The sequence below is a fragment of the Miniopterus schreibersii genome (assembly GCF_964146895.1).
Source record: "Miniopterus schreibersii genome assembly, chromosome: 2".
NCBI lineage: Eukaryota > Metazoa > Chordata > Mammalia > Chiroptera > Miniopteridae > Miniopterus > Miniopterus schreibersii.
In genome coordinates, this window is record NC_138102.1 from 135993799 (window position 1) to 136020703 (window position 26905).

At 41.4% G+C, this 26905-nt stretch overlaps 1 protein-coding gene across 1 annotated transcript in view; it reads left to right on the top strand.

Moving 5' to 3' along the window:
• The window catches only part of LRIG3 (leucine rich repeats and immunoglobulin like domains 3), a 47137-nt gene extending 20526 nt beyond the window's left edge, over window positions 1-26611 (top strand). The window contains exons 4-19 of the mRNA XM_081127619.1: window positions 5993-6124; window positions 6693-6836; window positions 7865-8008; window positions 8312-8455; window positions 8861-9004; window positions 9946-10026; window positions 11130-11201; window positions 13591-13662; window positions 14167-14330; window positions 16437-16757; window positions 17881-18162; window positions 19132-19584; window positions 20346-20504; window positions 22084-22227; window positions 22313-22588; window positions 24080-26611. Coding sequence (XP_080983745.1) covers window positions 5993-6124; window positions 6693-6836; window positions 7865-8008; window positions 8312-8455; window positions 8861-9004; window positions 9946-10026; window positions 11130-11201; window positions 13591-13662; window positions 14167-14330; window positions 16437-16757; window positions 17881-18162; window positions 19132-19584; window positions 20346-20504; window positions 22084-22227; window positions 22313-22588; window positions 24080-24324 — 2977 coding nt within the window. The 3' untranslated portion in view covers window positions 24325-26611. The remainder of the gene's footprint in view (window positions 1-5992; window positions 6125-6692; window positions 6837-7864; window positions 8009-8311; window positions 8456-8860; window positions 9005-9945; window positions 10027-11129; window positions 11202-13590; window positions 13663-14166; window positions 14331-16436; window positions 16758-17880; window positions 18163-19131; window positions 19585-20345; window positions 20505-22083; window positions 22228-22312; window positions 22589-24079) is intronic.
• Window positions 26612-26905: the final 294 nt, after the last annotated feature.

Genomic DNA, 26905 nt, shown 5'->3' on the forward strand with positions numbered 1-26905 from the left:
ATTCTAAGAAAAGAGGGCATTGCAACATATAAAAAAATGGTTTCAAATTAAATTGCACTGCACACACCCTCTCTGTAAGGAAAATGCCACACGCACATACCTTCTCTAAATAGCCAAGGTTGCACATCTTTACACATCCCAGCTGCAAAGCCTTCAGCTTCCTGTTACTTATGCAATAGCTAAGAGACAGTTGCAACGACTGACAGATACTTCTTATTCATGAAGAAGTTACAGTTTAATTGGTTCAGGAATTCCAGTGTGAAAAAAACCTGATATTCTGGTTCCTCACTAACAAAGAATGTTTCACTCTGTGACTCTCCTTTCAGGCTCTGGAAATAAACCAACAACATTTATATCCACTTAAGAGTGCATGAGGTTCTTTTGAGACTCGTATGCTTTCTGGAGATCACAGTGAGTCAAAAAGTAGAACCAATCATCGACATAGGGAGTGATTATGTCGCTAACCTCAAAAGTTGTATTTCACTGTTATTAATTTCGTCTGGGTTTACATTTAGTGGAGGTGTTCAGAGAATCAGAACAAACACATACATTTCTTATATCTGAGCATAATACATTTGTCCATTTTCCTAGTGATTATAGGTACCACAAAGTCTCAGTACTGGGCTCTTCTAGTCAATGTCTCACAGCTGAGCAAGAGAGGACCATAGTCTGCACTTTGTGCGTTACAAGGCCTCCCATATCAGTGATACAAAACACTGTGGTAACAGGTAGAGGGAATGGGAATTCCAGTAGTTCCAGAGACTATGGAGTTGGAACCCGAGCTTGGATGTCAGGGGAGGAGAAAAGCACAGCTTGTACCCTGGGAAACCAGAAAAAGACTGGTGCTTCACCCCCAAAGTAGATATCTAGCAGACAGTCACCATCATCCCAACGTGCCATCACGTGTCCTCTGCACCTGGTGGTGCTCCTGCACCTGCTCTTGCTCCCGCACCTGGTCTTGTTCTGCACCTGGTCTTGTTCTGCACCTGGTCTTGCTCCTGCACCTGGTCTTGCCTCCCACCTGCTCCTTCTACCCACTGCTGCCAGCCAGAGCAACCTTTCTAAAATGCATATCTGATATTGTCGCCCCACCATTTGAAATCCTCCATACCCCCCCCCCCCCGATCTTCAGATAGAGGCCAAATGCCTTACATGGCTTACAGGGTACCACTTGACCACTGTCATCTCCTTCCATCACCTCCGCCTTAAACTTCCTCTTTCTCTAGTCTCCACCCATGAACCTATACTTCAGCCATCAAGACTTTTCTTTCATTTCCTCAAAGGGAATCAAGACTTGCCTTGCCCGGCTGGCTTGGCTCAGCGATTGAGCATCGACCTATGATCCAGGAGACTGCGGTTTGATTCCCTATCAGGGCACATGCCCGGGTTGTGGGCTTGATCCCCAGCCAGGAGCATGCAGGAGGCAGCAGATCAATGACTTTCTTTCATCATGGATGTTTTTAGCCCTCTCTCTCTCCCTTCCTCTCTCTGAAATCAATAAAAAAATATATATTAAAAAAAAAAGACTTGCCTTGCTATCTGTTGCTTCTGCTTGGAACACTAGCCCCTCCTTGCCATGGGAAGTTTTGCTGACCACCCACACCTCTCCCACCACTTTTTAGGAGGCTGTCCTTCCACCTTCCACTGCACTCTTTCCTTATTGTAGCGCTTACCACTTTAGTGGCCACTCCCGTTTGCCTGCCTTTCTCCCCACTAGAATTTAAGCTCTGTGAGGTCAGGGACCATATCTACCTTCACTGTTAGATCTTGAGCACTCCCAGAACAAGTATCATCATACAAAATGGTAAGTCATGTTTGCCTCTACATTTGAAAGCAGTTGGCAAAGTGGGCTGAGAGGTGAAATTAGCAACAAAGTGAAGCCAGTATTGTTGGGCCTGAGAAGCCAAGGCTGGAATGCCTGGCCCTCCTGTTTTCCCTGTGGCCTCTGAGAAGCCGAAGGGAACCTTCTGCATTCCAACCAAGACCCCGAGCTTGTGTGTGTCCACAAGGGACTGATTATACTTGACCTTGGCAATGATTTGACCATGGAACACCTTGTACTGTCAACATACATAGATGACCAGAATATTCATAGTCCTTAAGATGGATTTGCTCAGGGCTGAAACAGCTCCCAGTGCTTGCAGTACCCTAGTGTGGTGGTTGAACAATGCAAAGATGGCACTTTCACATGGACTTAAGTACTGGAGAAGGTATTCACACAGTTTGTTTTGTTGTTGTTGTTGTTAGAGCATTGCATATTTCCTGCCAGAAACATGAACTGCAATATTTTTAATGTGTTCATCAATTTTGGTATGATTTAGCCACACTTGGAGAAAAGTTAGAGCTGGATTTGAACTGAATCTTTGTCTTCTAGAAGTGGCTCTTTGTCACCCACTCTTTTATCAAATGTGTCTATATTGAGGGTTTTAGGTGATTAAAAAGAGTTTTTAATTTAGCTGTGGTTTTTTTTTTTTTTAAATGTAGTTGTCTCCTTTTTTAAAAAGCCTTTCACGATATAAAGCATGGTTTTAAAAAAACAAAAACAAAACTGGTACGTATCAGGTAGTTATTTGCCAGTTAAGTCTGAAAGCTAATATGAAACTGGTATTTGGATTTAATTCAGCTCCATTAGGACAGAGTTAGGATTCTGTGATACAGAGACTATTATCCTGGCAGTTGTAAGGGATTTTTGTGCTGGGGAGCAGGCTGACAAAGACGGCAGTGTGCCGCTCCGTCTATAACTGAGCACTTTCACACTGCAGTTTAGGAGGTGTGCAGCTCAGGAAATTGCTGGCTTTGGCTGGAGCATACTTTTACTGCAAGGAAAATTTTATTCGTCACTCAAGTAATTGGCAGTTTTAATACCTTGTTCATAATTACCTTATAAACAAACGAATATATAAACCAAAGATTGTATGGCCTGTTATCTAACTCGCAGCCTTATTTGACCAACGTGATAGACACCTGTGGGCACCCCCACCCCCCGCTCCCTCCCACAAAAAAAACAATTTGCTCCATTTATTGCAGAAATCTAAAGCCGAGCATTTTCTTTTAGTTGTTGTTAAATATAAGTGTAGCTGTACTAGCCCCAGACAGCCTGGGGGCCAGAACCAGATGCAGAGTTTAATGGGAGGTACTGGCTGGGGACCGGGGAGGGAGGCAGGAGGGGCACCTGGGCACTTCAGGGTTACTCCACTGTTTGTAGGAGGACATCCTGGTAATGCAAACAGTTGGGTTATGTATTTAAGAGAACATTTTTGTCCCCTAAAGCTTGGTTTTGTTTAACCCACACACTCTGACCCTAAGGCCCTGCGGCTTGTCTCTTGGACTGAATCCATCTCCGGGACCTAGAAATTGACTAATTGTCTCACTTGCATTGCCCTGTACCTCACAGCTAGATCAAGGGGCTTATACACGGGCAAATCCAGATGTGGGAAATGGTCAGAATCAGAGGTCATGGCTGACTTGACTCTAAACAAAGTCTGTAAGACGTTACGGGAATCTGAGGGCTTGATGTTTGTGACTTGTACATGGAGATGCTAATCCTGTTGTGTGTGTGTGTTTTCACCTTACTATTATCACCAAGCTCAGCTCTTACCATATGCATCACCTCGTTACCTTGTATAGGATTACTTTAAAATTGGGTTAGCTTCTCGGATGACTTGGATCAAAAAAGAAGATTCCCCCACAGTCCTTGAAAGTGACATATGGAGGATTTTAGCACTGTTTTGAGGAGTTTTGTTGTTTAAATAGAAAACTTAACAGCCTTATTCTTTCTTGTGTGGAAGCAGCACCTGACGTTTGCACGCATTCAGGAAGTCTCCTACCCTGATGGAGGCCAAGCACATGCACACCCTGGGCCCCTCTTACCTGCATGTGTGCAGACACAGAATGAGGATGGCTCAGTGGGCCGGGGTAGATTCCCACACTAGTTTGAAACCAGAAGTACACCACTTTTACAAGGGTGGGAAGTAGTAGGCATTTCTTGAGGTGCATCTCCCCATGAGGACTTGTCAAAATATCTTTGAAACTGAATGCTATGAAACAGACCTTCCGAGATTGCTTTGGGACCCATAACGACTTATTCTCTAAGGTGCTTCGGGAGTGCTTGGACTATTAGATTAAAAGCTCTAATTTCCTAATTTTAAAATTAACTGTAATATCTATACCATAGAAATGTTATGATTAAATGGCAAATACATATATGAAAAATGCTTAGCATAGGGCTTGGCATGTAATAATATGTCCTCAACATGATTAGATTCCATACACAATCCAAGATAGAGAAGCAGAGACACATCTCTGCGTGGAGAGAGCTCACAGTATGATAGACAAGACCACCAGGGTTGGGGCTGTGTCAGAGCGCAACGCAGGATTTTGTGAAAATACGTTGAGTTGAACCTAATTCAGGAGACTTCTGAGATGGTGAGAAGCCTGTGAATTAGAATAGTGCCAAAGACCTTAATAAACTCAGAGCACCATGGAAATATATCTGTTAGTAAGAAAGACACATACATGAGATACATTTTCTCCATTTTCTCATTAAGCGAAGGTTAACAATAGACTATGTATAGAAATGTAAGCATGTGACTTGTGTTACATACAGAGTTCTGTGCAAAGCCTTCAGATTATTTCATTGTGTTTGGGTTGGTTGTGAAGAGACCTTTTTGTTTTTTGTAGGAAGACTGTTATCTTTCCAGCTTCCCTACCTTAACATGTTATTTTCCCCCACCAAATGATTGTCTGAAAAGGCAGAGATCTAATATCACAATTAAGATGGCCCTCACATCAGTTTAATTCCTCTTTTCTAGCCAGATACCCATTTAATGCTGACTTTCACCTTAGAACCTGTTGTACTGATGACCTCTTAAGAGCTTTGTCTTCGCCTCTTTTTTTTGTTGTTATTTAATTTGTGGTCTAGTAAAGTGCTCACCACTAGAACTTTCATGATGATACATGTTACGTACGTGCACTGTCCCATTTGATGGGCACTCGGCACATGGGGCTACTGAGGACTTGAAATATGGCTACTGTGACTACGGAATTGAATTTTAACATTGAATTTTACTTAAATTTAAAGAGCCCCATGTGCTTGCCATATTGGACCTTCTGGTCTGGTGTTTGAGACTGTTAATGTCAAAATTTTAAAACCTAATCAATTCCAGGGATTATTTAGACTGGGGTGCTCATATGTAATACTTTTATAATATTCAGAGCCCTGAAGCATAGCCACTAGTTTTGAAGACTGTAGCAATGTATTTAAACATGCTGTTTTTTAAAGAAAAAGAGATCTTCCCTAGCATGGCTTTACAAAAGCCCCAATCTGATGAGTATTTTAAGTTCATTGGCACCTGAAGTGTGGGGACTTTCCAAGCAAAGAACTAGAGATAGATTAGGAACCAACAAGAAGGAAGAGGGAACCAACACATCAGTGCCTGGAATGCCAGTGTGGCGCCGGGGGTTCACCCACCATTCAATGAAAAGGAAGGACTATTAACAAAATAACAGAAAAATCAGTTTAAGTGCAGTTTAGATAACAGACCCGGATTTTTATAGGAATATTCTCCATACTATATTCTAATGTTCCGATGTACTATTTAATTCAAAATTAAAGTGACTAGAGAGATGCTGTTTAACTTTTAAAAGTATTGTTTGGCCCAGCTGGGTGTGGCTCAGTGGTTGAGCATCGACCAATGATCCAGGAGATCGAGGTTCGGCTCCGGGTCAGGGCACATGCCCCAGTTGCGGGCTCGATCGCCAGTAGGGGGCGTGCAGGAGGCAGCCGATCAATGACTCTCTCATCATTGATGTTTCTCTCTCTCTCTCTCCCTCTCCCTTCCTCTCTCTGAGATCAATAAAGATATATATTAAAAAAAAAAAAAAATGGAGCAGTTTTCCATTTTTCTGGAGAATAGGTTTGGAATAGAAAATACTGTTCGCTTTTCAGATTGTCATACCATTACCCATTATCTTTGCTATCCGTTCGTTCCAGAGCTGGAAACAAGATTGTGGAAATATTACCTGAACAGCTGAGACAGTTTCAGTCCCTGGAAACTCTGGACCTCAGCAGCAATAATATTTCAGATCTGAAAACTGCATTTCCACCTCTACAACTCAAATATCTGTAAGTCAAGTTTTCTTTAGCAAAAATTTTTGCCTGTGGTGAAAATATGTTCTAATAAGAAATTCATCTTTAAGATATAATAGACTCTGCCTGTTTTACTGCTGATGGATCAAAAATGTAACTTTCTTATTGACTTATAATTTGCTGTAAGTCCAGATAACCACAGTCTTCATTTGACTCTCATACTTTTGAATTAGACATCCTGTGACCATTAAACAACTTAGGGGGTGCAAAGTGCTTCTTTAAAAAAATAATTAGATTTAAACCATTGTTTTTCATCGTCGTTTTCTTAATAAATTCATAAAAATGAAATTAATTTCAAAAAACTGGATTAGCATCTCTAACACATTTTTATAACCTTCAGATTGTCCAGTTACTCTTTGCCTGCCAGTGTGTGTGAAACATAGTCAGTGCTGGCCCACAAGGACCTAAAAAGGTGTCATTTAAATTGTCCAGTTTTACAAATGGCGGTTAGGCTCTGTGGAGATTCTTTATAATACAGACCACGCACGTGCTCTGTCTTCCCAAAGAAACCAGAAAGAGAAGCTCATCTTCAGACTTTCAACAGGTACATCAACAGCAACCGGGTCACATCGATGGAACCTGGGTATTTTGACAATTTGGCCAACACACTCCTGGTGTTGAAGCTGAACAGGAACCGGATCTCAGCTATCCCACCCAAGATGTTTAAACTGCCCCAACTGCAACACCTGTAAGTAAAACACCCTCTTAGGCAATGTTTCCCCATCTCCTCTAAACCCTTGGTGTCTGTCCCCTGAAATCCACCGTGCGGCAGGAAGGGTTCAGAAGCGGAGATGTGGCCGCGTTGCCTGTGAGAGCCAGAGCTGTGGAATCCCCGAATCGGAACAGGCCTTGGAAGTTTCCTGGTGCCGGCTGCTGCCTGACAAGGCTTGTCGGATTGTTACCAAAGGAGTGAACAGTGTAATCATTGAGCAGCCTCTGCACAAAGGCGTCCTTGTGGCACTAAAGAAACCACGGGGACTCTCAACAGCTGCGGTTTATGAGAATAATGCTGACAACTCCAGGAGGCTCTGATAGCTTAAGTGGCTGTAAAGAACTGTCTCGTTAATAGTGGCTGAATGATCTGTGAACAGGCTCCTACCAAATAGTGGCTTTCAGCCTTGGCTGCACATTACAGACACTTGGGGAGCTTTGAAAAATCCCAATGCCCAGGCCACACCCTAGACCAATTATATTAGACCTCTGGGGGTAAGATCCAGGCCTCAGTAATTTTTAAAACTCTCCAGGGATTCCAGCGTGCAGCCAAGGCTGAGAGTGGCTGCCTCAGAGAAAAGGCATCGAACAGGAAGGATCCCGAGAGTAAGCGGCTGTTGTAAGCAGACTGAGCAGGAGAAACTCGACACCCCTGTTCCTGAATGCACCTCGGGTCTGAATGTGACATTCGTTACTCTCATTCTAGATAATTTAAAAACAAATATTAACTTGTTTACTTTTATACTGAGCGGACAACAGTTTCGAAATTAGAGGGTAGTCTAGTTGCAATATTTTATCATTTCAAAGAGACATCACACATTTTAGAAGGAGATTCACTTTACTGCTAATAAATCAAAACGTTTCTCAATAAAAAGGTTTAGAAATTTAAGACAATATGTCATTTAATACTGGCTGGCTTAACTGTATTGTAGTAGTGTGACATTTTATTACTACCTCCAGAATTTGTCATATGAGCTAACTATTTAACTGTAATATCCAATGCAGTGAACTGAACCGAAACAAGATTAAAAACGTGGATGGGCTCACGTTCCAGGGGCTTGGAGCTTTGAAGTCTCTGAAGATGCAAAGAAACGGAGTAACAAAACTTATGGATGGAGCTTTTTGGGGGCTGAGCAACATGGAAATCTTGTAAGTGGGGGTTATCACAATTGCTACCCAGTGGTGTTGATCACCAAACATTCAGTAGCTTTTATTTGAAATCCTGTGTTAAAATCTCATAATTTACAATCGCTTATAACTTAGTTTTGTCTCAGGTCAAGTAACTGAAAGTTTATAAGCACATGGGCTTTTTTTGCTGATTTCCCTATATAACAAAAGCCAACTATCTAGTAACAATAGGAATATGTGTAATAGGTTGTCATCGCATGTCTCCTTTGAAGAGACTAGATAATGAACTTTGGATCCCACTTTTGATTCTTATTGTAAATGTAGGCAACTGGACCATAACAACCTGACAGAGATTACCAAAGGCTGGCTTTATGGCTTGCTGATGCTGCAGGAACTTCATCTCAGCCAAAATGCCATCAACAGGATCAGCCCTGACGCCTGGGAGTTCTGCCAAAAACTCAGTGAGCTGTGAGTTGCCTTTTGTTCCCCTCAGGTTTGAGAGCAGGGGTCATGCCAGAGCATGAGCGTCTTACCACCGATCTGTGAAATTTTCATAACAGTCTCCAAGGTGACAGCTCTTTTCACATGCAACCAGGTCACATTTTTGTTGTGATAAGTGGACAACTCTGCTGTTTCGGATCTGTGGCACATGGGCTGAAGCAATGAGGGTTATTTTCAAATAAAGAGATTTTTTTTTTAATTACTGGGATTAGAAATAATGTTCCTAATAATATTATTAAGGAGGCAGAGTTTTAGCATAAGGATTAATGTGGTTACGCATCTTGCCTGTTGTTCTTTGTTTTAAACACATCATTGGGTTGAATTAGAAAGTAAAAGCTATTCCGTGTTCTTTTGTTCCTTTTTCCTTCGCAGGGACCTAACTTTCAATCACTTATCGAGGTTAGATGACTCAAGCTTCCTGGGCCTAAGCTTGCTAAACACACTGCACATCGGGAACAACAAAGTCAGCTACATTGCTGATTGTGCCTTCCGGGGGCTTTCCAGTTTAAAGACTTTGTAAGTTACACGTTTTGCTCTCGGTACATGAACCTAATTGGTTCCTAAATGTGCCCACTTTTCTCCCAGCAGATTTTCTTTGTTGTGAAGGAAATGTGTGCAGCCTTAGAAGTAGTGTCTTAATCTTTCCCAGATCAGTTTGATTAAAATCGGTCCATTTCATCCATGTGTGTTTCTTAAAGGGATTAAGAAGGACAGCGATCAGCTTGTGTTGGTGATTATAGTTCGCCTTCTCAGGATCTCCAGGAAGTTGCTAACTGCCCAAGAGGGAAACAATTTTAAATCCGCTAATTTTTTTCTTTATAAAATGCAGATTAAAAATCACCCAGAGCACAAAGATATACAGAGGGCAGCAAAGGAAGATGCCTGTTTATCATACCAGTTGTATCCAGACTTGATCTCTTCCAAGAGAAAGAAGGGAGAGTCGGATTAACTGACCTTTGAAAAGTCTCACAAACTTTAATTGTAACGTTGTGCAATGGGCTTTTGATTTTTGCATTGTCAGAAACCTTTGCTCTGTTCACTGTTTGAAGCATTACATAATTGAAGGACATACTGTATGCTTTGGCGAACTCCTGCTTATGTGGTTGGAACAGTGGTTTTAAAGTTTAATGTATTTTTCAGACTATTCAAGTCTTTCAGAATTTAGTCATCTTGATAGAGGAATTAATAGAGCGAGTCAGCTGTCCTGATTTTGGGCAAAAACTTAAAATGCTGTGGTAAGAGGAGGACAGGGCGTAGGAGGTGTGTTGGAGAGAGAGAATTTTCTGTTGTTTGGAAAAAGGGGTGGAGATGGTGTAGGGAATTATGAGGAATTTATTACAAATTACATGCCACCTGGGTGGTGATCTTAGTTTTCTGAGTGTGTCCCTAAAGACAATGCTTGTGTCTTTTGTTAAGTACCTGGTACCTGTTTTATTAACATTCCTTTTTTGTACTAGGGATCTGAAGAACAATGAAATTTCCTGGACTATTGAGGACATGAATGGTGCTTTCTCTGGGCTTGACAAACTGAGGCGGCTGTGAGTATGATTTACCTCATAATTTGACTCACTCTTTGACCTAAAATAAACACTGTGTCTTCCTTAAGTCAGTTCCACAAACTGAAAGAGTTTAGAAATAGGTGCTTAATCTGGTTGCTACCCTTTGTCATTTCCCCAAATGAGCGCTGTTATACAAGATGTGTATTACTCTGCTCTTCTTCCTTGGATATAAGGGTTTTATTCAACACTTTGGTTTGTGTAACTTATCCTAATATCTAGATAAGAATTTTAAATTGTTTTGAGTGCTAAGGATTATCATTGTGTAAAACTTTTCAACATTTTAAAATTTTCACTGTTGCACCTCTACTCACAGGAAATTTTTTTTTTTTTTTAAATTTAAAACTTATCTTTATTGATTTCAGAGAGAGGAAAGGAGAGGGAGAGAGAGAGATAGAAACATCAATGATGAGAGAGTCATTGATCGAGCCCACAACCTGGGCATGTGCCCTGTTCGGGAATTGAACCCCGATCGCCTGGATCCTAGGTCGACGCTCAACCGCTGAGCCACGCCCGGCCAGGCATACTCACAGGAATTTTTAAACGCAGCGACCTAGTATCTACTGATAATACCGAAGTAGGTTCCAAGCAGTGCAGGGTAAAAACATGCTTATGCATAGCCATAAAGTGGCCTTGCAGATGGCCGTGTTCTGTATTGTAAGCCAGTGGTTTTCAAATTGAGTTGCATGTAGCCCTAAACTTCTGTGGGTAGTGAAGATGTTCCTGGGGAGAGAAGCTAAAGAGAAAGTCTCCACTGTTATCTGCTTTAAGTATTAGAAGGCTGAGAGAATGTGCTTGAAATGCGTTTCTTCCTATAGGAGTGGCTAGCCATTCCTAAAGAGACTGAAAATCACTGCTTTCATTTAACCACCAGAGTAATTTGTTTTTGCTGGACTCTCTGGTGAATGCTGTGAAGACCATGCTGCACTATGTTACTGAAGTAGATGGCGCAGATACATTTTTACAGAATGTATTGTTTAATTCAAGAAAATATTCACAAGTGATTTCAAAAGCAGTTCTCTTCATGAGAATTCTACCCCCAAAATGGCTTTTATTAACTAGTCCAATGTAAATTGTTTTTTCAGAATCCTCCAGGGAAACCGGATTCGGTCTATTACCAAAAAAGCCTTCACCGGTTTGGATGCATTGGAACATCTGTGAGTAGCTGAAATTTAGTTACCCTAAAGGTAGACTAAGATGGGTATTTACTTATGTGTCATGAAAGGTAAAGTTAACTAAAATGTAATTTTATTGGCATCCTCTTGGTACCATAAAGTACATTTACACATGTGCTTATCCTCTGTCTACCTACCCACCTACCTACTTATCTATCTACCTACCTATAACTATCTGGAAGTATATAGGCACCTGTTTTCCTTTCCATTTAAGGACATTGCTGCAGATTATGTTGAGTTTTTTTTAGTTATTTTTCTCAAGTAGTGATATATTTTTATTTTTTTTAAAACTACCATTTCACTTAGCATAATGTTCTTCAGGTCAATGAAATAAGCTAGTCAGAGAAAGACAAGTACCATATGATTTCACTCATATGTGGAATTTAATGAACAAACTGAACTACCAAGCAAAATAGAGACAGACTCATAAATGGAGAGCAAACAGCTCTGGTGGGGGTGGAGGGGCTTGTTGTGGTGGGGTGGAGAGATTGAGCAAAAAAAAAAATGAGAGGACTCATGGACTTGGACAGCAATGTGGTGATTGTGGGGGACAGGGAGGGTGGTGGGTAGAGGTAGAAGAGGGTATGGGGGGATAAATGGTGATGGAAAAAATAAAGTAAAATAAAAATAATAAAAAATAATAATAAACTACCATTTATTATGCACCCACAACGTGTCAGGCATTATGCCGGTGTTTTTATATTGTCTCATTTAATCCTCATGAGAAGACTATTGAATAAATTATTATCTTTGTTTTTAAGTTAAGTGGAGTTTCTGAGGGTGTATTGATCCCATTGTATAGTGAAGAAGGTGACTTGGACAGTAAAGATAAAACCAGTCCCCACAGTTCTTGAGAGTGGCCTTGGGAGGGTATTAACACAGCTCTGAGAGTTTCTGTTATTGTTTGACTGTAAAAGGTACAATCTCCATAGTCTTGCCTCCATAGTCTCCGCCACCGACCATTCTCAGTAACTCCTGGCACACAACTTTGAAATGACATTTAGGGGCTAAAATGCCTTCAGCTTTAGGAGGGTAGGACAGCGAACGTGATAGAGTCAAAACCTCCATGAGCACTGAACTAACCATCTGCTTATAACCGTGAACATGTGTTTTATACTTGTACAGTCAAAGTACAAAAGTAATATAAATGTGTCCACTCTCACTATTAAGAAATGCTTATAGCCACATCTGTTAAGTTAGACAAAAGAAGTTATAATTTAAACTGTACCTTTGGTTTGTACCCTCCCTTGTGCTGTGTGTTGAGAGGGAAGATTTCGTCGTTGTCTGTGGACCACTTAGCTGGAGCCGTCTGACGTACCTGTTAGGTTGGGGGGGGGATGGTTGGCCACACTGACAGCGGCAGTTCAGGTCGGGGTAGAATGATCTGCAAAGCAGAATTTGGAAGGCCAGACCGGTATTGCTGGACTTACTGAAACAAGTTATTTTCAGAGGGAAAGCAGCCAGAAGGGTTTGTCATCTGACCCATTCCATTTCTGGGAAAGTGGAATTAGTGGATCAACGGAGTATTAACCTCTGCTTCACTTTTCGAAACCTTCTCGACTGTCCCAGCCTCTTTCTCTGCTCATGTTCCTAACCTTCATTCTGTCTTCTGTGGCCACTTGTCTCATTCAAAACCCTGTTTGTATACTCTGACCCTTGTAAAGAAAAACAGAGGAGTAATCATTGTGGAGAGCACTTTAATTCAAACTGCTTGTAAGTACTAGTTAAAAATAAAATCAGCCCGGAATATTTGTTCATTGTATAAATGTTCTGCCTCAAGTGTTTGTTTGTTTTAGCAAGTACATCTTGTCTAAACACTTCACCGTCTTTACAGTAGCGAGTTGTGTGTGGCAGAATTAGGCTAGTGATTAAACGTAGGTTTTGAAATTGGAAATAATTGGGTTCAGATCTCATTGCCCTGCTCGCCTCCTGCTGAGCAAGGTAGCGATGCCATCTTTGGGGCTGCTGGGAGGAACAAATGTAATACATGTACATCCCTTAATACAGTGCGTATCATAGAACGTAGTCTGTACACGGTGGTTTCTTAAAAGCATAATTATGAGCAGTTTTATTTGTGTATTTAAAAGCTGCTAAAAGTTAGCTTGCGTAATGAGAAATTCAGTAAAGAAATATAGCAGAACAGCGTGGCCCCTCAGGAGTCCAATAAGCTGTAAGTGGTAATGTGAAGAGAATCTCTCCAACAGCACTGGCCTCTCATACACAGATATCTTCGCTCTTCAGCCCAGGCTTTGTGCCTTTCAGCACCCAGCGTGTTTGCTCTGAATGGAGTCAGCATTGTGGGCCCAGCCTTTGCCTGAAGGCATGCAGTGACCCTAGTTTGCTCTAATGTATTTGATTTGGTTGTTTCCAGAGACCTGAGTGACAACGCAATCATGTCATTACAAGGCAACGCATTTTCACAGATGAAGAAACTTCAACAATTGTAAGCTTTTTTTTTTTTTTCCTTCTAAGAGTTTTTAATAAAGCATCAAGGGGACACCATCCGGGGGGGTGTCACCCCTGTAAAATGTGTCTAGCACATCCCCAGCATCCCTTAACTTTTATACCAGGAAGCAAAAAGCAGTGAAAGGAAAAATGTGCTTTTTTTGTTCAAAAGAGAAGTGTCCCTTTCTTTCTGCGATGAATTGGCAATGTAAATTTGTGAAACCTCACATAGTACAGTGCCAAATCCTAGGGGCAAGTTTTCAGGAGCAAGGTATTTCTGATACATCAGCACGTCTGTCTCACCGCGTCAGCAAGAGCAAAAACAAAAAGACTGTGCTAGTCACATTTCTTGCATTTTAAGATGGACTATAGGATGTTATTACACAGGGTGTGTGTATTTGGTTTCCACACTCATTGCATTGTTACTATTTATTTGAGTTCAGTTTACTTGTACCAATCTGCATTTCATACAAAACAAATTGAATGTAATTACTCTCCCCAGGCACTTAAATACATCAAGCCTTTTGTGTGATTGCCAACTGAAATGGCTCCCGCAGTGGGTGGCTGAGAACAACTTTCAGAGCTTTGTGAATGCCAGTTGTGCCCATCCTCAGCTGCTGAAGGGAAGGAGCATTTTTGCTGTCAGCCCAGATGGCTTTGTGTGTGGTGAGTGTAACTATTGCGCTTGCCTTTTAGTTATTCTTTTTATTTCTCCCATTTGTCCAAGTAATGGTTTTGAATAAATGTATGCTTTTTTAATAAAGCTTTTATTTCTGCTGACATAGATGAAAACGGATCTGTAGTTTGCATATTATTTTAATTTTACAGATGAGAAAGAGAGTTTTTGTCATCTTTGTTTTGGCATCAGGGTGGTTTGGTGGAGGGAAAATGATGTTGGATCTTCGGAGAATTGAAGGATGTCGTTCCAGACCTTCTACTTAAATTCCCTAAATCTCAGCCTCTGCACCTATGAAATGGGAGCTCTGCGATCTGTTGTCCCCAACTCCAGGGGTTGTTGAGAGGCTCCCAGGAGCTCAGTGAAGAGATTGAACTAAACCCTGGGCAGATGCTATTTATGTGGACTAGAAAGAGAAAATTGTTAGCTAGTGATTTTTAGGCTGCTAAAAATTTTTCTATTGGTGGTAAGCATTACAAGTAATAGAAATTTGAATTTATTATAAATAAACTTAAGGTCTGTTGTTTTAGCATCTAAGCATTTCAGCATTAGAAATCTACTCACCCAAATGCCACCTCGCTAGTTAGCAGATCTGGATTAAAAACCCACGTGTTCATCTCCCTGGTGCTGTTTGCTGTCTACTACACTGTACTGTTTACTGTTCACTGCCATGGAGACCTTTGTGAAAGCAAATGTGTGTAGAGAACATGAAGTCACAATTTGCTCAAATTTTAGTATATTTAAGATATTGCAGAACCTAATTTTACATTGACCTTTAAAAATTTATTTAAAACTGCTTTGCCTATGATTGTTTAGATAAGTATAACAAAAATATATATTTTTAGGTTGCAGCATTAAACAGTGCCAGCAGTTTCGGGAAATGTCTGATGTAGCTTTTGGACCTAAATAAGCTTTTGGCATTCATCTGTAAGGACCTGAGCTATTTTCACAGTTCTCTGGTTCCAAGATGTGAACCCTTTATTGCTTCAAGACATACAGGGTGGGGCAAAAGCAGGTTTACAATTGTTCGTATGGGAAATAATACAGTAATTAATAAATAATAAGAATAAGCTGTGTTTTGCATACTCAGAACTGTAAACCTGCTTCTGCCCACCCCGTATATACAGTATCCATAGTGTTTCATTCCCTCCATAGTGGGAAATGAACATTGATTTACCAGATGAGAATTTTAGAATAATCATACAAAAGAAGAAACTATCTTGATTACAACACGCCGGCATGGCGCTGGGAATTAGCAGAGCATCTCCCACACCCCATTCTCTCTCACACACTCACACATTCATATTTCTATTTTTTCAAATAATACATTTTGGTAGATCTAAGATGTTTCCTTCTGGGTTTAGACCATCTCTGAAAAACTGAAGTTCAAAAAGGTAACTTTTTCAAAAAGTAACAGAGAACTAAAAATAGCTGTTTGGAATGAAAGAGTTGCTTAGCTCTAATTATAATGTAGCTCTGACATGTAGCACAGCGCTTGATGAATTGTCCTCTCTAAGCTGCAGGCTGAAGCCAGAGTCTCACAGGGAGCCGCGGAGGTGCTTTTTCTTTCACTGCAGGCTTATTTTTTTCTGTTCTACATATAAATTACTGCTTTTAATATGGGTTCTGTTTTTGGTAAATGGAGTGTTAACTGCTGTCTTCAGTGATATTATCGTTATTGATACTTGATTTTTTAATTTTGCTGCTCCTTATATGGGGAGAACTGCAGTTCCTGGTAGTAGCATTTAAAAGTGGTCCATGAGCCTGGAAGTTGCTTGACTGATTTTTTTTCTTGTGTTTATATTACAAAAAGCACAGGGGGTCTGGGATACACTCTATTCCTAATCAGCGGTCTTCTCTGAGTTAATGATTGGTAAATAGATCTCAGTCTCCACTTAAAGTGAATGAATTCCTTTATAAACACTCTCCCAGGCTCTTGTTTCAACACTGGGGCTGCTAGTCCATCTGTGCAACATACACAAAGGGTAAAACCAAAGCCCCTGTTTGTTTTGAGTTTCTTGGTGTTCAAATCTGAGTAGCGTTTGGACTCTTGAAGCCTTAAAATTGTTTTGTTTCCTCCTGTCCATGTTGAACAGATGATTTCCCCAAACCCCAGATCACGGTTCAGCCAGAAACACAATCGGCAATAAAAGGTGCCAATTTGAGCTTTATCTGCTCGGCTGCCAGCAGCAGTGATTCCCCGATGACTTTTGCTTGGAAAAAGGACAATGAACTGCTGCACGATGCTGAAATGGAGAACTACGCCCACCTCCGGGCCCAGGGCGGCGAGGTGATGGAGTACACCACCATCCTGCGGCTGCGCAGCGTGGAGTTCACCAGCGAAGGCAAATACCAGTGTGTCATCTCCAATCACTTTGGTTCATCCTACTCCGTCAAAGCCAAGCTCACCGTAAATAGTATGTGATCTGACCTTTCCTGTTGCATTTAAAGGCACCTTTCAGGAGCAGGAAGCACCTGGTTTCTTTCTCGTATTTGTGATCCTGGCCTCTGCTCTCAGAGTTCTCCACCTAACCCTTTCATCGTCTCCTCCTCCTTCCACAAAATTAAGATTCTTGCTTATTTGTATCTAAGCAAGCACTTCTGGCATCGACCCCACCGTATGTAGCATGGTGGGTAGCCCGAGATGAACCAGACAGTTTGTGCTTTTTGGAGTTTACAGTGTACTAATTTGATGTGGGAGGCCGTGATCATAAAGCAACACCGCCTTTAACACAAAGGTCTGGGTTTGAATTCTGCCACTTCTGCTTTCAGATGTGTGACTCTGAGCAAGTTACTTAACCTCTCTGTGCCTCCGTTTCTACATCTGTCAATTAGGGATAATACTACCTACCTTATATAGAGGCATGATAATCGTTAAGTAAAATAATTCGTCCAAAGCACTTAGCAGAATGCCTAGAATATAGTAAGCGCTCAGTGAATGCAGTAAGAGTTCACTGCTGTTCATAAAAGAAGTATATCAAAAAAGTAAGTCATTTGCTTTGTGTGGCAGGTGTACAGTTTTACAATAGGGTCCTTACCACTTTTTCATTTAATCATTTGTATCATCCATGGTAAAAGATTTTGTATATGATTCATTCATGCACTCCACAAATGCTGAGGCCTGACACACAACAATTTTGAGCTTAAATTCTAGGACAAAACACATTTAAAGTCCTAGAGTATTAGAGCCAGGAGGGACTTTAAAAAGATGGAGTGGTCAGGGTACAAAGAGATAAATGGATTTGCCCAAGATCTCACAGATAATTACTGAGGAAACTGGAAAATAGCCAAAAGACCTTCAGTCTGAAGATCAGGCGACCTGTGTCTCATCCTGACTCCATCATTTCTGTACCTCTGTAACCTTGAGGGAGTCCCTTAATCTCCCTATCTCAACTTTAGATTCTTTGTCTTGTAATTAGACATAAACCCTGCCTTCCTATGTCAGGGACATTTGTAAGTATAAAAAAAAAAAAAAGGAATGAAAAAGAGCCTCTAAAACTGCACAGTGCTAACACCCACATTGCTTTTTTCTGATTTCAGTGCTCCCTTCTTTCACCAAGACCCCCATGGACCTGACCATCCGGGCCGGGGCCATGGCGCGCCTGGAGTGCGCTGCCCTGGGACACCCGGCCCCGCAGATAGCCTGGCAGAAGGACGGGGGCACAGACTTCCCCGCCGCGAGGGAGAGGCGCATGCACGTTATGCCCGAGGATGACGTGTTCTTCATCGTGGATGTGAAGATAGAGGACATCGGGGTGTACAGCTGCACAGCCCAAAACAGCGCAGGAAGCATTTCTGCAAATGCGACGCTGACTGTCCTGGGTAAGTGGGTGCTTTCAGGTTCCGTGATAGAAATCGGTCTTAAAGGTACCGGCTCGCCCACAGAACCTAAGTGTCAGAAGCTGTGAGGGTGAGAGATGATCGGTCCGTAGGACCCCGCCCTTCCCTGGGAAGAACAGATGGCTTCTCAGAAGTTTCGAAGTCAGGCGTGTGTGACGCTTTCAGTCTGTGGCCCGTGGAAGGTCCGCTCCCTCTGTTCCCAGGAGAGGGGAAAAGCTTTCCCTCTGTTGCCGCCTCCTCCTGCGGTAGGTGGGGAAGTGGTTCACCCTCCCCAGTTCTCCCCATCATCAGTCTCCATCGATATCTCAACACTATAAAGGTTACGTGAGATAATAAACACATGAACAAATTGGGAAGGACCTCTTGTCTTTTCTCGGCTTACCCTACCTCTCTGGAAAGCAGGCTGTTTTTTTCTCTTTTACCTCAACAAATGCTCTTTTAAAAATGTGAACATGTTAATTATACATGTATCTTTAAAGAAGTTAAAGTAACCTGTTAACACCAAAGAATGAAAGTAAATCATTTTCAGAATTTTGATATAGGGCTGGACACCTGGCACTAGAAAGTTTCCCTTTAAAAATTTAAATGTTCTGATTTTTTTATGTATCAACACACTCTTGCGCTTGAAATTATTTTTATACATTTTCTGTTTCTGAAAAATGTCTAAAATGTTTTGCTTTGCCCCTCTCCCACTGTTCCCCAACCTTATCAAGAGTTGGGGAGATTGAGGTTAAAAAATTAGTAAATGTTATTTTTAACTGGTGTTGTAAGTGACAGCTAGACAATGAAAGGAAATCCCAGATGCTGTATATGTTCAGGCTCTTAAGAAGCAGCGTATTAACTGGTGGAAGAATAAAATATTACCTTCCACTGCGAAAAAATTCACGTATTGGGTCTCAGGCAAAACCTAATTTCATTTAAGAGATAAAAGAACATAACTTGTCCTTTCAGAAACGCCATCATTTTTGCGGCCCCTGTTGGACCGAACTGTAACCAAGGGAGAAACGGCCGTCCTGCAGTGCATCGCCGGAGGGAGCCCTCCTCCCAGGTTGAACTGGACCAAGGATGACAGCCCCTTGGTGGTCACTGAGAGGCACTTTTTTGCAGCAGGCAATCAGCTGCTGATTATTGTGGACTCTGATGTCAGCGATGCTGGGAAATACACATGTGAGATGTCTAACACCCTGGGCACTGAGAGAGGCCACGTGCGCCTCAGTGTGATCCCCACTCCGACCTGCGACTCCCCTCAGATGACTGCCTCATCGTTAGACGACGATGGGTGGGCCACTGTGGGCATCGTGATCATAGCGGTGGTTTGCTGTGTGGTGGGCACGTCGCTCGTGTGGGTGGTCATCATCTACCACACAAGGCGGAGGAACGAAGATTGCAGCATTACCAACACAGGTGTGTAAACAGGAGCTTGGCTAGGGACACAGCGGTCGTGTGTGTGTGATCCTGGGTAATTCTCTTCCAGAATGTGTGTCCTGAAGGCTGAGGCCATGTCAGAAGGGTGACTCATTTGTTTCAAGCTGCAGAAACATGGTTAGCTAAAAATAGCACCCTGGGCCACAATACGGCTGATGTTTAAAGATTAATCGTTTTTGTTAAAGCCTCATCAGGATGTTCTGTTGGCTGTGACATCATGTAGTTAAACAGTGGACATCATGTAGTTAAACAGCCTAACTCCTTCACAAGGTGGTGATGGAGACCCAGGAGCAGCCCTCAGCTGTGAGGTTTATTCTCTGCTGTAGGTTTTTGTTTCATTGTGTCTGCAGGAATCTAGGGAGGACACTCGCTATTAGTGGGAGAGGCCTCTGTGCAAACTCCTGTATCAGTGAGTAATAAGTCAGGACCATCACAGAAATCAAGCTCGATTCAAGGGCTTAGCGACTATGCCATGAAAATTCTCAAACCTTTCTTTTTAAACGCTTGTTTTTGAAATTTGGGAGGGCCATCCCACAGGCGATGAGATAGAAAATCAGGTCAGGCTTCCCAGAGCAGCAGCCCTAACTTGCCTGCCTGCATGCTGCACAGTCAAGATGGTTTTTCAGGAGTAGATGGATTTGACTGTACAGGAACCGAAGTGGTACATGCTGTTTGTCTGGGAAGCCCACGAGGCCCTTGTGATCCTTCTTGGTTAAGAGAATGCTGCTGTTTGATTGTAGATGAGACCAACTTGCCGGCAGATATCCCTAGTTACTTGTCATCTCAAGGAACGTTAGCTGACAGACAGGATGGGTACATCTCCTCAGAAAGCGGGAGCCACCACCAGTTCGTCACTTCCTCAGGGGGCGGATTTTTCTTACCACAGCATGAGAGTAACGGTAAGTGCTTAAAGTGAACATAGGCTGTAGTTGTTTTGAAGTAATCTAATGGGAAGCTCAAATATAATACTAATTTTCACCAGAAATTGATCTTAGGACCTGGCCTGAGGTCACTAGTAAAGCTAAAATTAAATACATTTTCTTAAATACTAGAAAAATCTTTGTTTCTAACAATAAAAGGAGGCAAGTAGGTGAAGTAAAATTTAATTCCTCCATGCAATGGAAATATTTTCTTGACATTATAAATGTTCTCTGGCCCTGAATGTTCTCCTTATTAAATGACATTGACTGGCTTCATGCATGGTCTTAAAAATCAAATGACTTAAAAATCATTTGATTAGAGAAATCTGATTCTGACTCCTGCTTTAAGAACTGTATGGTGTTAAGAATAATAATGGAGGCAGCGTAAATAAGATCACATCTTCGGTTCAAGAGCCACTTCTGGCACTTCCTATGCCTCCCTGGGCAGTTACAGTACTTCCTGTCAGGTTGTTGTGAAAATTAAATGGTAATGGAAAACTACTTGGCACAGATTAAGGGCTCACCAAGTGGAAGCTATTGACATTATTTTCAAACATTTGGCACCTTTTCCCACAAGCATTTATTGAGTGTCTGCTCTGTGGTGGACTCCATACTTGGGAAGGGAGAATATTTGTTTTCAGTTTTACAGTTTAGTCAGTGGTGAGCAAAACTTCAGCTAAGAATGACAAAGTGCTTGGGAAGGCAGTGGGAGAGGGTATAGAGATAAAAGATTTGAGCATAAAAGCGGGTGTTCTGGTCAGACTCATTTGGTTACAAAGAGCAGAGGCCCAAGCTTGTTGAAATGTAGGAGGGTTTACTGAAAAGACATTTATAAAAAGTCCAAAGGGACAGAACTGGGGCCTAATATCACCTGGATGCTGGAGCTGGAGGTCAGTCTGCTCCCAGAGCTGCTCTAGGGGTCACCAGCATTACCGGGTCACCTTCCCCACCTTCTCTGCTCTTTGAGACCACCAGCCACCCTCTGTCCAGTTCCTGCCGTAGGCACATGGCTCATCACAGCTCCTCCTGCTCTCACCGTATCTCTTGTCCTTCAACTGCTGTGCCCGCTACTATCTGACATCTTGTTTCTGGGTTGTTTAGCTCAAATACGATAAGATTTGTTTTTGGCTGAGCCTGTCTTTGCTCTGGGCACTGAGAGGTCATTGGTTAAGTGCCAGTCTGTGGTCCCGGTCACTGTGTCTGTGGAGGGAGGGGCAGTGCTGATGGCATCATGTGGTTCCGGTCACAGCACTGTGCTGCAGTGTCCATACCCAGATCAGCTTCTCCTGCAAACAGGTGGGGCCAGCAAGCAGGTCCACACATCTAGTACAGTGTACAGTGAACCAAGTCCTCTGTTAGTGAGATGTACGTCACAAGTTTACTCAGCCCATAAGCTTTGATACATTTTTTGAACGCCTGAAATTTCTGCAGTTTTTTCCTTTATTTCATACTCTATCCAAAGTTTTCATCTATAAACATGGCAGATGCTCCAAGTGGAGAGAATGCTGAATGGTACTTGAATAAAATCAGTTCAGTGACTAAGATACCTGTTTTAAAGGGACATGCCCTGTTGACAACAGCAGCGAAGCCGACGTAGAAGCGGCCACAGACCCATTCCTCTGTCCCTTCCTGGGGTCGCCAGGCCCCGTGTACGTGAAGGGGAGTGTATATGGCTCAGATCCCTTTGACGGCTATCATACAGGTACGTGGTGGCCTTATCCGATCCTGTTCCCTGAAAGATTTCCTGAAGCTAACTCTGTCTCCTGATACTGTCCCCATGTGAAAAGGCTGTGTTCCGGACCCTCGAACTGCTTTAATGGACCACTGTGAGCCCAGTTACGTAAAGAAAAAGGAGTGCTACCCGTGTGCTCATCCCGCAGAAGCAGCCAGCGAACAGAGTGCCAGTGAGGTCGGATGGCCTTCCCACGTGAGGAAGCTAATCACCTCTGTTCACTCTCCAAACGAGGGACCCGGCGCAAGGAATGTGTGTCCCAACAAGTCCTCTTTAGATTTTAGTCCAAGTTCAGAGCCAACATCACTTACTTCAAATAATTCGTTCATGGGTAAGTTTATTCATTTATGAGACACCTTGACTCGGGACCCATATTTCACATGGCATGTTGGGGAGCCCTGAGAGCTTCAGATGCTGAACGAGTGCAAAATGGTTTTTTGGTTTTGAATGATTCTGTTATGACATTCTATTAGTTAGTGTACATATTTCTAAAAGCAAAGTCAGACATGGGGGATTTTACTTGATTATGTATTTAATCCATAACTAAGCCTTAGGAGCTTTCTGGGTAGCACTGTGTGTGGCATCATCTAGAACACAAGGGCTTCAGGAGTGACTTAGGAGCTCAGCTTGTCAGCCCTGTGGAAAAAGTGGTTTTGGGCTGCTGCAGCCTTTGGGGTGGAGTTGTGTGCACTGCATGATTGTGGTTTGGGATGTCTGGTGGCTTATAACTAAACCTGCAGCCGAAGGGTAGACGGCGTCCTACCTGGCAACGACTAACGGCTCGTCAGCCAGGCTGGTCTACCTTTGGCAGAGGAAACCAGCAGAGCCCTAAAGCCCGAGGTGGTGGTGGTAGATCCTGGCTGGCACCGAGATTCATGTGTGGACTTCCTTCGTCTAGTGCCTGGGACCAGCGTGATGGAAGAACTGAGATCATATTTTCACTGAGTGGAGGAGATAGGGGGAAAGAAACCACAGCTTGTCTTGTTTTTTAAGAAACAGAGTTTTAAACTATTTTACCCAGCTATTAAGAAATTTAATATTTTGCCACAGTATAATTATTTATATTCCTTTTTGCAAAAAACAAAAAAGAAAGAAAATAATATCTTTTATACAACTGAGGCAAGAATTTGAGTCCATTGAATAATATTCTGCTACTGAAAAAGAAAGAAAATGACATAAGGATTATTTTTTTAAATACTTTCTTTATTCATGTACAGTTTATATGTACATTCTGCCTAAACACTCTTCATGGAGACTATGGACTCTTTTAAGTCCTCAAGTGGGGTTTGGGGAGAACTTATATTAGGGAACTTCATTGCTCAATGATTAATATCACTATAGGCCATGAGAAGTGATAAGGAATAGATGCATGCGCTGAGTGGGTGTATGTATGAGAGGGATGTAGGTCTCCTCAGCTCCAGTCTGTAAGTTCTGTCTCCATGACACACCTACAGATACACCTGAGTACTGTAATGTGGACTTGTGGAAAATGTTTATTCATGCTCATGGGGCAAGGTGCTGTATTTGAAGTGCTTTTTTAAAAATATATATTTTAATTGATTTCAGAGAGAGGAAGGGAGAGGGAGAGAGAGAGAGAAACATCAATGATGAGAGAGTCGTTGATGGGCTGCCTCCTGCACACCCCCCACTGGGGACTGAGCCCACAGCCCGGACATGTGCCCTGACGGGGAATCGAACCGTGATCTCCTAGATCATAGGTCAATGCTCAACTGCTGAGCCACGCTGGCCGGGCTGAAGTGCTTTTTGATGACTTACATGTTAGCAAAAAGAGCCGTATACTCAAGGGGTTTCTTCATTTCAGGAACATTTGGAAAGCCTCTGAGGAGACCTCTCCCGGATGCCTTTTCAAGCTTGGGACAGCCATCGGATTGTCCGCCAAGAGCCATTCACTTGAAAGCGCATTCTTCCCCGGACTTGGACTCTGAGTCAGAGGAAGATGGGAAAGGAAGGACAGATTTTCAGCAAGAAAATCACACATGCACCTACAAACAGAACTTAGAAAACCACAGGACTCCAAATTTTCAGTCTTACGACTTGGATACATAGACTGAATGGGACCAAAGAGTTCTAACATACTACTACCTCAAGTGGACTTTTATTTAAAAGAGAGAGAATCCTATGTTTTTAAATGGAGTTATGAATTCTAAAGGGATAAAATGTCTTATTTATACAGATGGACCAAAATTACCAAAATTTATAAAAATTTTATACTGGGAATAACTTTCATATAAGAATTCTTTTTAAACTATTTTATAACTTTGTTTTATGCAAAAAAAAAAAAATCTTGTGTAAATTAAGGGTATAAATCCATGACTATTTTATGTATTTTTATAATGCCAGATTTCTTTTTATTGAAAATAAGTACTAAAGCAATTTAAATAATACCTGTCTTGTACTTTTTTTGAATAGAGGTCACTTCATTTTACTTTGCACATTACATTTAATAAAATGTATCATTTTGATCCCAAGCGCCATCTATACGATAGCATTTTTATTGTTTTTAACACCATGTAGGGTTAATTATTTCATATTATCATGTCTCAAATTGATGATTTATATGCAGCACATAAAAATATGAGCGAAATAAAACCATTTTGCTTACCTCCCAGGGTTCTGACCAGATTAGTATATGTGAAAGCACATAGTAAATGAGAAGGAGCTACAAAGATCCGACGTCCATTCATTTGTTTCTACTTCTTCAAACAAAAGATTTGTTATACTCTGGTGTAAGGTAGTACAACCACCGTTGCTTAAGCCACTGCTCTAGCCTTGATTCCTTAATTATAATAATGCCTTATGTGCGCTAATGCCTTGTGCTTTTCCAAATAGTTTCACATTCACCATCCTTTTAATTATAAAGAGGGTGGCTTCTGCACATTTCTATAGTTAAAACAAGTAAAGTAGATACGGATTTTCATCCACTGTCCCAGGTTATAATGGGATGCTGGTAGAATTGTTTGCTGTTCTTACTGGTTTTCTTATAGAAAAAGGTATCCTAAGCTATCCTGCAACATCCTTTAAGAATTAAAATATTTTTCTAATTTGGTCATCAGAGCTCTCTATTTGTTAACTGAGTATCAAGTCTGTTATTTAAACACATAAAACTATTTAGAATATTTGTTTTAAATAGAAATTAAGTGACATAGTTTGAAGTAATTGAATAAAACAAAGTTTAATAATTCTGATGATGAAACTGGATCCCCCTCTTCCCCCTACACACCCCAGGAAATCCTTGTTCACATATGTAGTTAAAAGCCTGTCAGCAAGAGAAATTAAATTGTTATGGAAGGAGTTAACATAGCACATGCAGCTTTAAAATCTAACCAGTTGAAAGTGTGACTGTATGTCATTGTCAGTTCTTTGAACTAAATTGAAAACAGCTCTTAGAAAAGCAGATTCTCCTCTGAGTTGATGTTGGGTAAAGTTTTCCTGCTTAGTGAGCTGAGAGCTTTGTTGTTTGTGAGCCAGAAGCCTGGAACCCAGATCGCAGTCAGATTTTCCTCTTTTAATTTAGACACTGAGTCCAAGGCAGGAAGTTGATTCTTCCTCGGACCACCAGTGACTAAGTGCGGAGAAGTGATCTCGGGTGCCTTGCCTTTATCATATTGCCAACTTTTCAGATCTTATTGTTGATCTGTCCTCATTATTGCCAGATGTGATGCAAGCATTGCTAGGGGCCTGTTCAATAATTATGAACTTATTTAAAGGATTTAATTTTTCCAGACCAAAGCACGAAGGTTTAAGTCATTAACGCCTGAAATTCAAAACTTAGATCCACTCTACATCAATGTGATTTTTCCCTTCCCTCCAATGTGGGTTGCATATAATCTTAGCTGTCTGGGGAAACAGGAGGAGCTCAATTTCTTTTGGACATTTGCAGGAAAAAGATACGTATAATTTTGAGATTTCATATTGAATTAACAAAATGAGTCTAGAAGGTGTTAAGAGGTCTTGAAATAACATAGACTGAAGAGAAAAAAAACTAATGTAAATAAGTATCAGGTCACTTGGCTTATTTGAGGAGGAATGCTTAAAATATTTAATTTTTCTATGCTTTCTGATACAAGGGCAATTCATGTACAACATATCCTAATAGATGTTCACACAACTTTTGTATTTTTCTCCCCCACTATTGACACTAATGATAAGATAGTTACTATGTATACTGTTACCTGTTTTTTAAGATATTGAGGGAAAATATTCCTTAATTGTGGCAGGCAACATTTTATAAAAATTAAATATCTGTTGAACATTTACAATTTATTTTCACAGTGTTCCCACAGAAAGAAGCCAACAGTTCTTTCTCAGAATAAAGCCAATGGTACTATTGTTGAAAAGCTGATTGGAAAGTGCTTTCATCTATGTACACACTTGAGGGGTTTTAGTGCTTTTGATTTAATGTGAAAGGAAGTAATTCACAACCAACATTGCAGTAGATGTACTGTACTGGTGTTTTTCAAAGAGAGTGAGAACCAAAGGTGATTGCAAAATGCCTGCTCTTCCCCCACTTTTGGAATCAGCAGTGATTGGACTTATGTAATAAGATAATTTATTTTTTAAAATAAGTTCTTTTTTATTTTATTTTTCAATTAAATTTATTGGGGTAACATTGGTTAATAAGATCATA